The 18082-nt window shown below is 40.7% G+C and overlaps 1 protein-coding gene across 2 annotated transcripts in view; it reads left to right on the plus strand.

The window, feature by feature from the left end:
* Window positions 1-9496, plus strand: part of Ppp4r3a (protein phosphatase 4 regulatory subunit 3A) — a 50359-nt gene extending 40863 nt beyond the window's left edge. For both annotated transcript variants that reach the window (XM_008821735.1, XM_008821736.1), the window contains exons 11-15: window positions 2484-2653; window positions 3634-3776; window positions 5654-5844; window positions 6422-6648; window positions 8248-9496. In XM_008821735.1, the coding sequence (XP_008819957.1) occupies window positions 2484-2653; window positions 3634-3776; window positions 5654-5844; window positions 6422-6648; window positions 8248-8358 (842 nt within the window). In that variant the 3' untranslated portion in view covers window positions 8359-9496. The remainder of the gene's footprint in view (window positions 1-2483; window positions 2654-3633; window positions 3777-5653; window positions 5845-6421; window positions 6649-8247) is intronic.
* Window positions 9497-18082: the final 8586 nt, after the last annotated feature.

Here is an 18082-nt window from a genome sequence, read left to right on the forward strand (position 1 = left end):
TTACAAAACAGAGAAAGAAATAGGGGGGAAAAATTACTGAACTCGGGCTGTTGAAGTGGCTCAGTCCACATGGTGGATGGAGGAAGACCAACTCAGAGTTGTCCTCTGACCTCCACATTTTGTTCTTACTCCCTCTCTTCCCTCCCTCCCACCCTCTCTCAATAAATATATGGGGAAAATGGAGCTCTATAAACAGAAAAAAATTTTCAGCTTTGTTGTAGGACAGAGGCAGCTCAGAGGTAGAATGATAGTGTGCTAGTATCATAAGACCTGAGTTCAGCCCCCAGCACCCGTGGAAAAGGTGTGGGGGGAACTTTCTGGGAGACCTTTATTCAGGTATCATTACATGAAATCTCATGTATACTATACAGACTTAAAAAGCAACCAAAACTGAGCACAAGAGATGCGTAGCCTGTTCTGATGAAGATTAGAGATGTGTATGGAAGCAGAGTGCACTTTACATTGACAGTTTTATGGTTATGCCAGTTTGGCTTATCCCTCAAAAGCTTTCTCTAACCTCCTTTGAGTGACTGGACTATATAGAACTGACTGGCAAAATTTGGAAAGCAGCGTGCTATTCAGTAGCAAAAAATAATGGTATTTGGGTATTTTTGGTGCAGGACAAGTTTGGGGGAATGGGTTTGAATGGACAAAACAATTATTGATATAAATGAAGGTAAATGGGAATGAGCACAGACAAAAAGTGCCACATAGAGCTACCTTCTGTCCACATCAACACTTTCTGGGGAGAAGTAGAGGTGTGGTCTGCATGTCCTACTTTTTTGGATTCTGAGAGAGAGATTGTTTCCACATACCTAGGAACTGTGTGCAGACCAGCGGGGTCAGCCTGTGTGTTTTGATAGGACACAAGTCTCCACAAAGCCTTCAGAGTTTGCATATCAATTCTTAGAATAACAGTAGCTCTTGCCTTAATTACTGAAAGTTTAAATTGACCTATCATGTGTTTTTAAGTATTGATTTTTATCCTAACAAGTGAAACTGTCTCACTAAGTCCCTTTGTCAGTTAAATAAAAATAAAACAACAGAAATCACTGCTTTAGAAAATAAACCCTTCTTAGGCCTTGACTTACCACATAGAAAGATGCCTCTTACTGTTTAAAATGTCTTCACCATGCTTCTGGTTTTTGAAAATATTCAGTAGTCTAAAAAATAAAATGCAGTTATGATTCTATAACCTATTTCAAAACTCCCTGCCCAGAGTGCTTCTTTAGGAAGATACACTCAAATAAGTTGGACTGTTAGGGCAGTTTCTAATCAACTGTACCTAATTGGGCATTCACTTGTGGACCTCTTTTGTGCCAACTAAAGAAAAATTGAGCTGCTTTACTCCTCTGCCTTCCCACCCAGAAACCGTGTCAGCATGGTTGCCTGGCTACCTGCTCATGAAGGACTTGATTAATAACAAATTGGCAATTTAACGAGCCACTTCCATGATCTCCAAAGAAACCAAAATACAAACACAATATTTAATCTTGCCAACCGAAGACGATGTGACTACATGAAGTGAGTATGCTTTTTTAAACTGTTTACAGTAACTGGGGCATTAACTTACTGATAATCCCATGTAGATAAAGAGGGCTTTGTGGAAGTCTAGCTGCCTGCGTATATTTGGATCTTGATGAATGGTGACTTAAAGTTAACAATTTTCCATACCTCAGGATGCAAATATACCTGTTAATCTGTAAGTTAAAGCCTAATTAATTATAAAAAGGAAAACTAGGGAAAAATTAAAAAGCATACTCTACAATAACAATAGAGAACCAAACTTTAAACAACATGATCTAAATTTATATTCTAAACCTTGGGAAGGCACATTTGGGGGCATGCAGAGTTTTGTGGGTTTACAGTCTTTCTTAACCATATCCAGAAATAAACCAACGTAAATCCATGAACTGTGATGTAAAATAATAAAAGATAAAAGAGTGTCCAAAATTTTGAAGATCAAATTTCTATACAGTGGATTGCCCTAATAAAACTATGTTTTTTCAGTTGATTTAAAATATATCTAAAAGGGATGATGAAAGAATTTTCACCCAAAGTAGTGTTATCTCAGTTCTTCAGGTACAAATTCCATTTTGGTTGCTAGTAACTGGTTTATTCCCAAAACTTTCCTGGCTTTCTAAGACTTGTGTTCTATGATGGCACGTGCTAGTTTGGTTTTGTCTTTTGTTTTTTGTTTTTTAGACAAGACCTCACACTATATCTCAGGTTAGCCTACAACCTGAGCTGGCTTTGACTCCTCTTGCCTCAGCCTCCTGAGTGTTGGAAGTACAGGCATGAATCACCACACACAACTGGCATACATTGTTTTTCTTTAACACTCTTAAATTCTTATGTTTAGGTTCACATTTCTGAAAGTGCTAATATACTCTTGTGCATGAAGAGTTACTGATAGTTGTCAAGTAGGCTTTTGACATGTGGAAGTGGTATGTGATTTAAACAACAATGCCTCTGTATTTCAGGTGCCCTTCGTTTTAAGAGAAAAATTATTGGATTAAAAGATGAATTTTATAACCGCTACATAATGAAAAGTTTTTTATTTGAGCCTGTAGTCAAAGCATTTATCAACAATGGATCCCGCTACAATCTGATGAACTCTGCCATAATAGAAATGTTTGAATTTATTAGAGTGGTAGGTTATATGGGTTTTTTTTTTATTATTATTATTAGAATTTTGGTTTTAGTTCTCTGAGAAAATTGAGTGTTATTGGTATTTTGACATGATGAGTGAAGTTTGGTTTTGTTTTTTTTTTAAGAACCATTTTTACTAAAATTTTATCAGGTATGCAATGCAAATGAATAAAAATCTCCAAATAATTACTGTTTGCAGTCTATAGTATGGTTTAAAAATGATTTAATGCTGTTATTCATGTAAAGAAAAAAACTGTACATAACAGGAAATGCATTTGAATGTATTTCATGGCTTTCATATGTTTCTAAAAGACAGTTTCATGATAAATTCTGGTGGTTCTTTTATAGTAAATTAGTGTTACTAAAGCATTCTTGTGTGAAAAATTATCAATGGCATACTTTTTGAGAATTGTAGTAAAATAATGTTGGGTGTAGTTGGCTTATATCTGAAATCCTAGCCCTCCCGAGGCTGAAGCAGGACTGCTGTGAGTCAAGGCTGATTTCAGCTAACTTAGTGAGACCCTGTTCTAAAACAAGAAGAAAAGAATATGTAAAATGCACAGAACATAAAGATTTGTCATTTTACTTTCTAAAATGTGCAGTCTAAGGATATTATGTTACTGCACAACCATCATCAAAATCTGTTGGTGGTCTTTTTCTGTTCTTTAGATTTTTTTAGTGTGTGAGGGTATTGGGGTGTTTTGTTTTTGAGATGAGGGTCTTGCTATGTAGCCCAGGCTAGCCTTAGTTTCATGGCAGTTCTGCCTCAACGTGCTTAGTTACAAGTATGTACCACTGTGTCCCATCTTAAGGAATCAGAAATATTAGGGCAGGACTTGGAACTTTGGGAACACCTGCAGACAATTCAGAGGTGTACCCCAAAGTATCCAGTGTGTGTTACTCCCATTTTCATTGTTATTTGTAAAATTGAATAAATTATAGTAAAGCCTCATCTTATTTATTCCATTATAATTTTCATAGGAAGATATAAAATCATTAACTGCTCATGTAATTGAAAATTATTGGAAAGCACTGGAAGATGTAGATTATGTTCAGACATTTAAAGGATTAAAATTGAGATTTGAACAACAAAGAGAAAGGCAAGACAACCCCAAACTTGACAGGTAAATTACCATATATTTTAACATGTTCTTTTGTTTAGCAACAAATTGTATGGTGGTGGCTCTTCCATGGTTATTTGTCATTACTTTGATTAGCCAGTAAGGGGGAAATGGACAAATAAGCCCAGATTTATAGGAGTTGTTTCCTCCTTTCTCCTTTTCTTTTTACATGTGTGCGTGCCCACGCACCGTGGCTGTCTTACCAGCCCCTGTGGTAACTTTTTTTTCTGAAAGTGTAGGTGGATTCTAGTAAGATCTTCAGGCACCCAACATACACTGTGGCAGTGAGGCTTCACATGATCAAAATATTATCTCTATATAATACAGATTATACTTTAAAATATCGTGTACCTTTCTAAATAACTAGATTCATATATATAGTATTTTTAAAAATAATTATACAGCTGGGTGTGGTGGTGCACACCTTTAATCCCAGCACTCGGGAGGCAGAGGCAGGTGGATCTCTGTGAGTTCGAGGCCAGCCTGGTCCACAGAGTTCCAGGACAGCTGGGGCTACAGGGAGACCCTGTCTCAAAAAGAATGATGACAATGACGAAGAAGAGGAGGAGGAGGAAGAAGAGGAAGATGAAAAGGAGATGAAGAGGAAGAGGAAGAAGAGGGAAGAGGAGGAGGATGAAGAGGAGGAAGAGGAAGAGAAGGAGAAGAAAGAAATAACTCTGTAGTCCACGTCCCACATCATAGTCTTGGGTGAAGCCACTTACGATGGCTTACATTCCACTTCATGGCTATATCCCTTTATTTGGTCAGCTTCCTACTGGAGCTCTAGATTCCCACTTCTTTTTTCTTTCTTTATTCTGAGACAAGACTTGAAGGAAGGTCCCAGCCACAGGCCTAGCTGCTCCATTTTTCCCCTCTCGACTGTTTTGTTTCTTTGTTTTTCCCTTAGGACAGTCAAATCACGCCGTACATGAGGAAGTTTCCTAGAACGGTAATGGGAGCAACCACCTCCGGGAGCCATGTCCACCCCTCAAGTGAGGACAGTGACACCTCTTCAGACCCTTTGAAGAGCCAGGACTGAGATAATGATCAGTCAGACCTTGGTCTGGCCAAGATTACTGTCTCCATCAGCCAAGCCTACCCTGCCTCTTCGGTTCCCTCTCTGGTAAAAACTGTTTCTGTAGCTGGTGAAGACAGACCTGGGGTCACTGAGCCCCTTTACCTGATTATAATTCCCAATGTTAGCAAGTTTTATAACTGATTTGTACTAGTTAATAGTTTGGGAACTGGGGCTGGTGAGATGGCTTAGTGGTTAAGAACACTGTGGGGCTGGAGAGATGGCTCAGCAGTTACGAGCATTCACTGCTCTTGCAGAGGTAGAAGTTCGATTCTCAGCACCCACATGGCAGCTATGACCCGTTCTTAACTCCAGTTCCAGGGGAATCCAAAGCCCTCTTCTGAACTCCGCGGCATTGCATGACATGGGTGCACTTACCTACATGCAGGCAACACATGCATACACATAAAATAAAAATAATAAATTATTTTTAAAACAAAACAAAAAAACACTGTTCTTGCAGAAAACCCGGTTCAAATCCCAGCATCCACATGGCAGCAAACAACTGTCCGTAACTCCAGTTCCAAGGGATCCGACATCCTCTTCTGTCCTCCGCAGGCATTGCACAACATGGGTGCACTTACCTACATGCAGGCAATACATGCATACATTAAAAAAAAAGGGGGACCCAAATCTGATTCCACTACTTTATATTTGGTGCAACATGTCTTAATTACACATTTGTTTTGATTTGGTTTGGTTGGTTTTTGGTGGTGTCAGATAGCAAACTCAGGACCTTATGATTGCTAGGCCTCTGTGATATCACTGAGCTGCATCCCAGTCCTGTCTTTCTGTTTTCTCATAGTATGAGGTCCATCTTGAGGAATCATAGATATCGACGGGATGCCAGAACACTAGAAGATGAAGAAGAGATGTGGTTCAATACAGATGAAGATGATATGGAAGATGGAGAAGCTGTGGTGTCTCCATCTGACAAAACTAAAAATGATGATGATATTATGGATCCAATAAGTAAATTCATGGAAAGGAAGAAATGTAAGTGGAAGCTAAGGGGAAGGGAAAGCGAGGCTTTCTTACTTCAGGTGTTTATTTTTTCTTCACAAAAATGATTAGTGTCTATTCTGAATATATGATGACAGAATTCAAAGACTTATTTATAGGATGTGGCTGAACAGTTAGCTGTATGAAGGCCTAGGTTATGTTTTAGTTTTCTGTTTATAAGTATTTTGCCTACATTGAATGCCTGGGAACTAGAGTGACAGACAATTGTGAGCCACTGTGTTGGTGCCAGGAATTGAACCTGGCTGGGTCTTCTGCAAGAGCAGTGAGTGCTCTTAACTGCTGAGCCATCTCTCCAGCCAGAGTTTGTGTAGTTTGAGTAGTTCATGAACAAGGAAGATTCAAGGAAGGCAGATAAAGAATGTGATACTGAAGACCATATCCATCTGCGTTATAAAATTTTGTGATTAATGGCTTTAGTACTTGTATAAGCTTTGTTCATAAATTAATCTTTCGAGTGCTCCTCAGCCAACAAGCTGGCAGTTGTGTTTTAGTGCCACTTTGTTTGGAGGAATTAAGGTAAGTGACAGGTATTCTGTACTCTCATTTTTAGTGAAAGAAAGTGAAGAGAAGGAGGTGCTTCTTAAAACTAACCTTTCTGGACGACAGAGCCCAAGTTTCAAGCTTTCCCTGTCCAGTGGGACAAAGACTAACCTCACCAGCCAGTCTTCGGCAACAAATCTGCCTGGTTCTCCAGGATCACCTGGGTCCCCAGGATCTCCAGGCTCTCCTGGATCCGTCCCTAAGAGTACATCTCAGACGGCAGCTATTACCACAAAGGTATTTCTGACTCCACACACATGCCCATTCCTGTTTTGATTTAAGCTTTCTCAGCTTATACTGAGTATCTCTTTGGTTGTCTTTTCTGTCTCATTGGTTGAATGCCTGTGAATTAGAAGGTAGGTCCTGAACTTCTGTGAGAAATTTCTGAAATTTTCCCAAGTCCAACGCAAAGCCTCAGTATAGGCTTTATTTTGGTAAATTTTCACTTATGAACTACAGGTTCATATTTACTTGATTACCTTTCCCAGTTAGAACCCAGGTAAAGACTTTGGGGAAAAAATAGAGGAATTTTTTTTTTTTCCTTTTTTCAGTTAAATCATTTCCTATCACTCCTATAAGGAATGAAAGCTTGATACCAAAAGTGTAGAAAGGAAATCCTGATTTTTAATAAAACCAATTTCTTTGGCTGACTTTTACTAACACCCCCCCCCCCCCCAAAAAAAAAAAGTACATAAACTGTCTCAACTGTTGGACTACTGTCTTTAACATACTCACCTGGAACCGGCAGCCTAGAACTTGCTGTGTAGACCAGACTGGCCTGGATCTCACAGACATCTACCTACCTCTGCCACCAAAGTGCTGGGATTAAAGGCATGTGCCACCACGCCTCTCTTTAAAGTTACATTTATGTGTACATGTGTAAATGTGCATCATGGCATGTGTGTGGAGGTCAAAGGACACCTTGAAGGAATTAGTTCTCTCCTTGTATTTTGTGGGTTCCAGGGGTTGAACTTTAGGTCTTCAGTCTTCAGGCTTGGTGGCAAGCTCCTTTACCTGCTGAGCCATTTCACTGGCTCCATAGTCTCATTTCCTCTGACATTAGCAGATTTCTAAGGGCTAAGAGCTGAATCTGACCTGCTGCAATGTAGGTACAGGGTGAGAGCAAAGAGTTCCTGGCCATTAAAGTGGGCTGCAGCAGTTTCTGGTGAAGGACAGGGCTAAAACGGAAGTCGAGAGGAAATAATGAGACAGTTGAGTCCTGAGCTCCAAGAGCCTTTGTGCCCTCATTTCAGGAGGTCTGCTCTCTGCATGTTACATTTTGATACCATTTTAGACTTTGTTTTCAAATAAATGTAAGCCAAGTCTAGTGGTACAGGAGGCTGAGACAGAAGGATTGCCAAGTTGAAAGCCTGCCCAATCAATCACCCTAGTGTCTCAGAAGGTACAAAAAGGGGATGGGTATGCAGCAGCAGTAGAGCTCTTGTCCTGCATTTGATTTTGGGTAGCTTAAAAAAAAAACAACTCGCGCGCGGCGAGGGGAGGGGGGTTAATCTCAGCACTTGGGAGGCAGAGGCAGGTGGATGTGTGAGTTCGAGGCCAGCCTGGTCTACATAATGAGTTCCAGGACAACTGGGGCTACAAGGAGACCCTGTCTCAAAAAGACCAAAAAAAAAAAAAAACACCAAACACTCATCAGGAAAAGGTGTTGTGGAAAATTAGGGTACGCATAAAAATACTGAATTTCAGCTGTAAGCCCTCCTGTTGCCCAGAGAGAACCAGTCAGTATGTTGGCAAGACCTTGCCTTTTCTCCTTTGTACATGGATATTTTTTAATGTTAGTGTTTTGTCCTTTAAATAATCCTTATTTCTGAACAGGGAGGACTCGTGGGTCTGGTAGATTATCCTGATGATGATGAAGATGATGATGAGGATGAAGACAAGGAAGACATGCTACCACTGTCAAAGAAAGCAAAATTTGAGTCCTAATATAGCAACTGCCTATGATCAGTACCTGTTGACAAAACTGGTTCTCTTCCCCTCCCCCCTACAAAATCCACAACAAAGCGCAGTGGTCTCTTGTGAATGACTGACAGATCAGCACGCACACTGGACTTCTGCTCATCAAGTGCCAATTCAATGGAGCAGGAGGAGGGGATCCCATGCAATTAGGGGGAAGACATAAGCCTATATGGGCTCTCCAGCTTGGACCACACGTTGCCCTTTTCTCAGGGAAGGAAATGGAAATAAAAAGCCAACAGGGCAGGGTTTTGTCAGTGGAACTCTGGATTGACTGGTCAGTTGCTACAATCAGAATATGCTTTCTTGGACCACAGTTTGAGACTTAGAAGAATGGGCCTGTCTGCCATAGTTCTTCACTAGTAAAGAATGCCAGCAGTTTCTTTGTATAAAGAGACCTGCCTTTAAATCGTACATTCTGAACAGTTTAGTCAAGCTACAACAGGTTGGAAAACCTCTGTGGGGGAGGGGCAAAATAAAGTATCCTCTTTTTTTATCTGTTCCCTTTGCCCTTCAAACTGCAGATTTTTTTTAAAGTGGGGATTTATCCCTACTTGATTAAAGATTGAGTGGAATTCTAGATGTGGTCATTTGTGTCATAATTTTTTTTTGTTTGTTTCATTTTGTTTCTGATTTTTTTTTTCCTCCCCTGAGTGTATGCTTAGTTGTTGAATATATATATTTGGGACCATTAAAACGTTTTTTGATGTAATATAACCTACTGTGCTGGTACCTGTTTGACATGTGTAACTTTTGTTCTGCATCACAGTTCTTAATTTGTTTAGAGTTTTATGAAAGATGGTATAGTTTTTATTGACAAAAGCAAAATAATCTTACAACTATGTGCATACAAAAGCAATACTATTTTGTGACTAAATATTTTATATTAAAATTTACATCAGCAGCTGTCTCTTTCAGGGAAATAGAATGGAATTTAAACTTCAGCAGTTTTGTTAAACTTAGAAACATGAAATTAGTATTCCAAAGAGATTCTGAAATTTCATATCTTGGGGAAATGACGGTACATTAAATCAAAATTGAGAATGAATGATTTAAAAATAACATTTGACTTTTGAATAATAAAAAGAAAAGTAAAGAGTAAGAGAAATTGTATTAATTGTATGCTTCTTTTCTTTCTTTCTCTTTTTTAACTATGCCCTTTGGAATACCAAAGCTTAGGACATACCACCTCATTAAAACAGTGTCTTGGGGTCTAGGGGTGTAGCTTAGTGCTGGAGTGCAGTGGGGGCAGGGTGGTAGCTTCTGTAACCAGTACTACTACTACCAAAAACATTGTTTTAAATAGATTCTCTTTATTGTTAGACATACTGAAATCACTCACTTCTAGGAAATGTCTTACGCATAGCCCTCAGTTTTTAAAGAGAAGTTAGGAGTGCATGTTGCTTCTTATTGAAGAGTAGTTATATATGAAAGGTGGCAGTTTGAAGTGTAGGGCTTTGAGGGGCTGCCAAAGCACACTGTGCTTATGTCCTGGCTTCTAGTTATTCCTCAGTAAATAAAAAGAACTCTAGAATATAATAACCTATAAAAGAATTCATTTCATTTTAAAGAACTACTTTTTGGCCTTTTGAGACAGTCTTGCTGTGTGGCTCTGGCTGGCCTAGAACCTGCTATTTAGACCAAATTAGTCTAGATCTTCAGCAGACCTGCCTGTCTCCTGAGTGACTGCTGGGACTACTGTGTACCAGCATGCTAGGGCTGCTCCTGGACCAAAGATTGTGACTATTGCTGGGTGGGTGGCGTGCACCTCTAATCCCAGCACTCTGTAAGAAGGAGCAGGTGGATCTTTGTGAGTTCAAGGCCAGCCTGGTCTACATAGAGCTTGGGGCCAGTGAGATCCTAGGTAAAAAAAAAAAAAGTGTTTTGGCTACTAATAATTGCTTTTTATGAGACAGGGTCTCATTATATCACCCTGACTGATCTTGAACTCACAGAGGTCTGCCTGAGTGTTGGGAGTAATGATGTGTTCAATCAGCTAACCTCATTAACAAAAGGGGGGAAAAAAAAAGATCTAAATCAATTACGCCTTCCATTGTTACCTGAAAAAAATTCCTCCTGTCTTCAGAAAGATGCTTGGAACACTTGGCTTTCTAGAGATAGATGTTAACCCTCAGCCGTGGTTTTCACTTTTAGATTTTGTATTTCCTTAGGTCTTAGTGATTATGGTTTATTTTTTATTTGTTTTTTATCTTTTTGAGACAGGGTCTCCCTCCAGCCCCATCTGGCCTTGAACTCACAGATCTACCTGCCTCTGTCTCCCCTAGGGCTGGGATTAAAGGCAAGTGCCACCACACCTAGCTGATTATGATTATTTAAACAAACTTGACAAAAGTTTCTATAGTAATAGAACTAAATACATTTTTCATAGAGGACTACCAAACTAAAAAATTTATACTTTTTTAAAAAATGCTAGGGACTGACCTCTGGACTCTGGCATCCTAAGCAGATACTCTACCCTGAGCTTCATGCTCCCAATCGCTAGTACCTTCTTGGTAGCTGATATGAAAAGTTATGAATTACTTTTCACTTATCTAATGATACCAGTTGGTTCTTTTGCTTATTTTGTACTGTTTAAAGTGAAGAAAAAAATGCCGGGCATTGTGGCACCATACCCTTGATTGCAGCATTTGGTAGGCAGAAGCAGGCAGATCTCTGTGAGTTTCAAGGCCAACCTCATAGTGAGTTCAAGGCCAGCTAGGAACACAAGGAGACCCTATCCCCCAAAAAAAGGTAAAAAAAAAAAAAAAGAAAAAAAAATGCATCCCAAAGGAAACGGGCTGGAGAAATTGCTCAGTGGTTAAGAGCACTGGCTGCTCTTGTAGAGGACCCACATGGCTGTTAACAACTGTCCATAACTCCAGTTCCAGGAGATCCAACAGCCTCTTCTGTCCTCCGTGGGCACTGCGTGACACGGGTGCACTTGAAAGATAATTCCTGCAGGAAACACCCAAACACTTGTCCCCAAATGCTACCTTGTGGTTTTAAGTGGATGATGTCTGATTGCTGTTTATTGCCCTGTTGGACTCATCCAGGGTATAATTTCATAAGAACATCTCATCTTTGAATGCTCTGCAGTGTTCCCCAGACAACATTGCTTCCTTGAAGGAATAAGTTCTTTTTTCAACTTTGCATCTGTAGCGTCTATCATGCAACCCAACACAGATTGCTCCCTGGAAATAGTACAGAAAAGGCTGATGTGCCTGTTCTATGCATACAGACTAAGAAAGTGTTAGCTGATTTTTTCACATAGTTAACAGTTTGGTTTATTTGTAACCATGAAATCTCTCGTGGATAAAAGTGGTGGGTTTCCAAGCCTCTTTAATTAGAACCTCTGAGCTTCAGTGTGATCTTAAGAAACTAAAACCCTTCCTTATTGGTATTGCTAACATGGCTTGGATATGTTTCAATGTTTCCAAAAATCTGTAAATCTTGACTGGCCTGTTCATTCCTACCCTAGCACCATGCCACCACCCTGCATTGGACTAGAGCAGTTAAAGCCTCATGTAGGCCAACCTTGAAACTATTTTGCAAAGGATGACCTTCAACTCCTTACCATCTTGCATCTACCTCCCAAGTGTTGGGATCGTAAGTGTGTGCTACCATACCCAGCAAACAAGCAGAAATGGAGCTCAAGCTGGCCTGGAACTCAACCTGCCTCAACCTCAAACATTTGCCTACCAGCATGTGCCTCTGGCTGGCTTCCCTTTTTTTACAGTCTGTGTTGCCCAGGCTGGCCTCAAGATCCTTGGGTCAAATGATCTTCCTGCCTCACCTCCCAGGAAGGTAGAATTTCAGATATGTGCTACTGCACCTGGCTTCTGTCTTTGTTGTCTGTGTGGTTTGAGAAACTAGAGTATTGGCAATTTAGCCTAGGCTGGTCTTAAATTCATGATTCCTCTGCCTCCTGGTCATTCCCCTCTACACAACTTTTTTTTTTTTTTGGTCTCTTTGAGACAGGGTCTCTGGAACTTACTATGTAGACCAGGTTGGTCTTGAATTCACAGAGATCCATCTGCTTCTGCCTCCCAAGTGCTGGAATTATATTAATACAGAAGGAAAAATAAGTAAATCTTTTATATGTAAAGATGTTTTGCTTGTATGTGTTGTAAGTGTACTATGTGTGCAATGCCCATGGAGGCCAAAAGAGGGCATTGGATTTCCTGGAACTGGAGTTTCCAACAGTTGTTAGTCAACATGCCCACATGTGGGTGCTAGGAACCAAACCTGGGTCCTCTCCAAGAGCAGCCATTGCTCTTAACCACTGAGCCATCTCTTCAGCTCCCATAAATATTACTTTAATGTTACTGTGATTCATACAGAAATTGCTGGTTTGAGTTTTCTCATCACTGCTTAAGCCCTGCTCTAGAGGAAGAACTGAAGTATGACCCTCTCCCAACCTAAGAGCCCAGGAAAACTTGGCCATTAGGATTCTTGGAGTTGCTTAAGAAATTGCTAGTGAAAACTATCTGTCCAAAGCGTTCAGGGTCCCACTTTGGAAGAAGAATGGGGCAAAGGAAGAGGGTGAGCATAAACATAAGAATCAAATTGAGTATTCAGGAAATCACAGTATGTGGTTCCTGCTGTGCACTGATTAGCCAACTGATTCTAAGAACAGATTTTCTAGTAATTAGAAAGTTACAGGACAGTGGGTATAGGGGCTGAAGATGTAGTTTAGTGTTAACAGCACCTGTCTACTATGTGGGAGGTCCTGGATTCAGTCCCCAGCAACACACAACAGTATATGACAGAAGCATGGAAGTCCTGGGTTTGAATTAAGTTTCTTGATCCTTACTCATCTGTTATGAAAGTTATATGTACAAAATAAAAGGGCTGTAGAATGGAGGTTTGTGTGTTTAAAATAGCTATCCCAATGGCAGCCAACCAATAGATAACTGTTAATTTAACTAAATTCAATTCCAGCAATCAAGAGCATCAACCAAAGGCAGACTGAGAAGATGGGCTACATTGACTGAAGAACATCAGGTAAGAACAGTGACAGCCCCCTTCACAGCTGTCCTGTCCTCAGTTCACCAGCAAGGTGTTTCTACCAAGGCTGGGAACAAGAAACTTCTCTGTTGTACTTTATTAGGAAAAATGAATGCACATGACTTCATCAAAACAGCTCAACCAAGGGGAAAAAAAAACCTCAGATTACTAAAATCAGAAATAATTTGGGGCTGGCCAGGTGGCTCAGCAGGCAAAGGTACCTGCTACCAAGCCTTGACAACCTGAGTTCAGTGTTATGTGGGAGATCTGGAACCTCTGTACCCACATGATGGATGAGAGAACTGACTTGCAAGTTGTCATCACATGTATTGTGACAGGTGTGCATCCACATGTACACACAATAAATGGAAATTTTAAAAATACATTTGGTTGTGAGATGACTACCAATTTTTTTTAAGATTAAGCAGGCAAGTTTATATTAACAAATATAACAATTCTGTAAAAACTCAGTAGTGTAATAAACATTATTACTGTCTTAATCTTTCAAAGCGTTGGGTAGAGAGCATCTTAAGGCTGCAAGTACAATGAACTTTTTACTGATCCTGAGTGCCAGTTCTCATCAATTTTCACACAAAATGTGTTTTTTTTCTTCCCACTGCCATGGGTTGTTATTACTGTCAAGCTTACAGAAATAAAAAGTTTATAAAGGAATACTAATATGATAAATTTAGATTGATAAAATGACAGTGTTCCTAGAAAGACAAACTTGAACAACATAGAGCTTGTTACATGCCAGCACTTGGGAGGTAGAGGCAGGACCACCAGGAGTTCAAGATTATCCTCAGCTACACAAGTTCAAGGCCAACCTGACCCACATAGTAAGACCCTGTCAAAAAACAAAAACAGTTGTATTTCTGTACACTTGGAATAAATGATCAAAAGATTATTGCATTTGCAATAGTACCTGGTCAGCTCTTTGTGCCATAATGTGTTCTCATGCATGTACACAAGTATGTGAATGCTCACAGAGGCCCCTGGAGCTAGTTACAGGCAGTTGCAAAACTTCCTATGTGGGCACTGCAAGAGCGGTAAGTTTGCTGCTAACCACCGTACCTTCTCTCCAGCCCAGGAACAAGACTTCTAAAAAGCAAACATATTTGGAAGACCACCTGTGAGGACGTTTTTGCCCGCTATGTGTGGAACTCACAGATACCTAAATTTTAATGTTTATGTCCAAGATAAAACTTCTAGGTGGGCAAGAGATATGCTCATCTGTACAAAGCAAAGAACATGGGAACTCCTGGCAGTGACGCAAACCAAATTGATCTCGAGAGAGGTGAAGTGCAAGGTTTATATCCAGAAAACTAAAACTTTTGAAAGGAATTGAAAAAGGTTTAAATAAATGGAATTATGCATTTGGAAGATTATGTTCAAGTGGCAGTACATCCTCAAATTTATTACAGTCCTAAGATTTCCCAGTGGACTTTTTGGTAAACGTTGGAAATCCTGTAACATTTATATGACTGACACCATCCTTGGCAAGGCTCAGTCTTATGCATAAGGCCCTGAGTTCCATCACCACAACAAAGTAAAATAAAATTCATATGAATTACAAGGGCTCAATGAAAATGATCCTCAAGAAACAAAATGGTCTGGCAGTGTAGCTCAGTGGTAGAGCAGTCATCTAACCAGAGACCCTGTTTAAGGGAACCAGGCTGTAGGTTCAATGAACAGTACTACAAACAAGTCAGACTGCAAAGCATAGTGATCAAGACACTGGCATTGACAGGCTGAATAGAATGAAGCCTTCAGAAATAAGATCCTGTTTTAACAGTGACCTTTTCTCACTGCTGTGACAAAAGCAATTTAAGAGATGCTAGCGAGATGGCTCCTGCAGAGGACCCAGGTTCCGTTCCCAGCACCCACATGGCAGCTAGCAACTATCTGTAACTCCAGTTCCAGGGGAATCAGACACCCTCTTCTGACCTCTGCAAAACTGCAGAACACGGGTGCACTTATACAGACAATATACTCAATTTTAAAGTAAAAATTTTAAAAAAATACCTAAAAAAGGTGGCCATATATACATGATGTTCAACCTCAGGATGTAGCTTGATGGTAAGAGTGCTTGCCTAGTCCCCAGAACCCACATATTTTTTGAAAAGCCCAGTAAGGTCTCATGCATCCAGATGGGATGGGAGGATTATTTGAGTTTGCTGGCTACCAGCCTAGCTCCAGGTTGAGTGATCCTTTTTATCTTTAAATATTTTAAAAATATTTTACTCATTTTGTGTGTATGAGTGTTGCCTGCATGTAAGTAAGTGCACCCATGTCGTGCAATGCCCGTGGAGGACAGAAAAGGCTGTCGGATCCCCTGGAACTGGTGTTACGGACAGTTGTTAGCTGCCATGTGGGTGCTGGGATTCAAACCCGGGTCTACTGCAAGAACAACCAGTGTTCTTAACTGCTGAGTCATCTCTCCAGCCCCGAGAGCCTTTTTAAGGGAATAAAGTGGAGTGTAATAGAGCAGGACACTCAATGTCCTCTAGCCTCTGCAAATATACAGTTTTCTTTCCCTTTTAAAAAAATCATGTGTATATATGTATGGCTGTGGGTATGCACATATGAGTACAGGTGCCTATAGAGGCCAGAATTGGGTGCCTGATCCCCTGGAGCTATGGGTGGTTGTGAGCCACTGGGAACTGAACTTGGTTTTTCTCCAAGAGCAGTTTGTGCCCTCCCTCCCCCACTTTTATTTAAAGACAGAGTCTCATATAGCCCCAGCTGGCCTTAAATTCTTTATGTATTAAGCTCCTGATCCTCATGCCTCCATTCCCCAAGTGCTAGGATTTCAGGCATGTGCCACCATGTCTGACTCAACTTACTTTTTTTCTAATGTGTATGAGTGTATTGCCTGCCTGTACATAAGTGCACCCGTGTCATGCAATGTCTGTGGAGGTCAGAAGAGGGCATCAGATCCCATGGAACTGGAGTTACAGACGGTTGTTAGCCACCATGTGGGTTGATCCATCTCTCCAGCTCTGCAACTTTTTCCTTTTTTGGAGACAGGGTCTCCTGTAGCTCCAGCTGGCCTGGAACTCACTATGTAGACCAGGCTGGCTTTGCAACTTACTTTTTAATAGTATTTTTGTTTTGTTTTTAATACAGTACTGGCCTGAAATTTGATGTGTAGTAGAGAATGACCTTGAACACCTGATCCAGTTGCCTCTGCCTCCCAAGTGCTGGTGTTACAGGAGTGTGCCACCACACACAGTCTATTTTTATTTTTATATATACTTGGGGTTTTGTTTGTTGATTACTATTTATTTATTTATTTGTTTTTTGGTCTTTTTGAGACAGGGTCTCCCTGTAGCCCCAGCTATCCTGGAATTTACTATGTAGACCAGGCTGGCCTTGAACTCAGAGATCCACCTCCCTCTGCCTCCCTAGTGCTGGGATTAAAGGCGTGTGTCACCACACCTGGCTGTTACTATGTTTCTGTTTTTTTAATATTTATTTTTATTTTATGTGTATGGGTGTACTGTGTGCATGTATGTCAGTGCACCCATGTCATGTAGTGCCTGTGGAGGTCAGAAGAAGGTGTCAGAGTCACTGGAACTGGGAAGATTTATAGCTGCCATGTGGGTGCTGGGACTCTTAACCCAGGTCCTCTGCAAGAGCAGCCAGTGTTCCTAACCACTGAGCTATCTCTCCAGCCCCCAGTGTTTGTTTTTTTTTTTGAAACAGGGTCTCACTATGTAGCTGTGGCTGTCCTGGAACATGTTATGTAGACCAGGCTGGCCTTGAAATCACAGAGATCTGTCTGCCTCTGCCTCCTGAGTGCTGGGATTAAAGATTTGCACCGCCACACCAGGACTTATATACATGCTCTTTTCATAATGTATAATTTTCCAGGGCACTAAAAGTAATTCTAATGATTGTTGAATCTAACAACAACAAAAAAAATTGACCTTATTTTAAAGCATCCACTGAACACAAAAACAACCATGCACACAACCTTAGTTTTCACAAAGGTCTATTTCATTATCCGTGAGTAGGACATTTAATAGTTAAATGATACATTTAAATAATATCTAGATGATTTCACGACGACAACACTGGAAACTAGATGTGATGGTTAATTTTGATTGGACTCATCTAAGAGACACATTTTTGGGTGGGTCTGTGAGGGTGTTTCCAGAAAGCAGTAACTGAGGGAAGACGATCCTCTCCCAAGTGGGCGGCTCCTTTCCAACAGGTGGTCCAGATATAAAGGGGTCTGAGAAAAAGCAGACCTACTGTCTGTGTTCCTTGCCTAGGGCCTTGGCTGCCACTGCTGCAGCCGCTGCCTCTTTCTCCTGTTGCTCCTCCTCTTCCTCCTCTCCTCATCTGCCATAGCTGTCATATTCTCCACTCCACTGCCACTATCCTTCATTGTCTCCACCCTCCACTGACTTCAGACGCCAGCCTCTTCTACCTTCTGATACAGATTGAAAACTAGCAACTCTCCAGGAATCTTCCAGGTCTCAGCACCAGATTGGGACTGCTGAACATCCAGTTTCAAAAACCAAACACTATCAGGGTCTCAGCCTCTCCATTGTGCAGACAGCCTCTGTTGGACACTATGGTGAAAGTTAATCTAGTGCATCCTCTTTTGCAATATACATGCATTCTGCCAGTTTTGTTCATTTAGAGAGCCATGCCTCATACACTAGATAACCAGTTT

This window comes from Nannospalax galili, unplaced genomic scaffold, assembly GCF_000622305.1.
Source record: "Nannospalax galili isolate Female #2095 unplaced genomic scaffold, S.galili_v1.0 scaffold107, whole genome shotgun sequence".
Classification (NCBI taxonomy): domain Eukaryota; kingdom Metazoa; phylum Chordata; class Mammalia; order Rodentia; family Spalacidae; genus Nannospalax; species Nannospalax galili.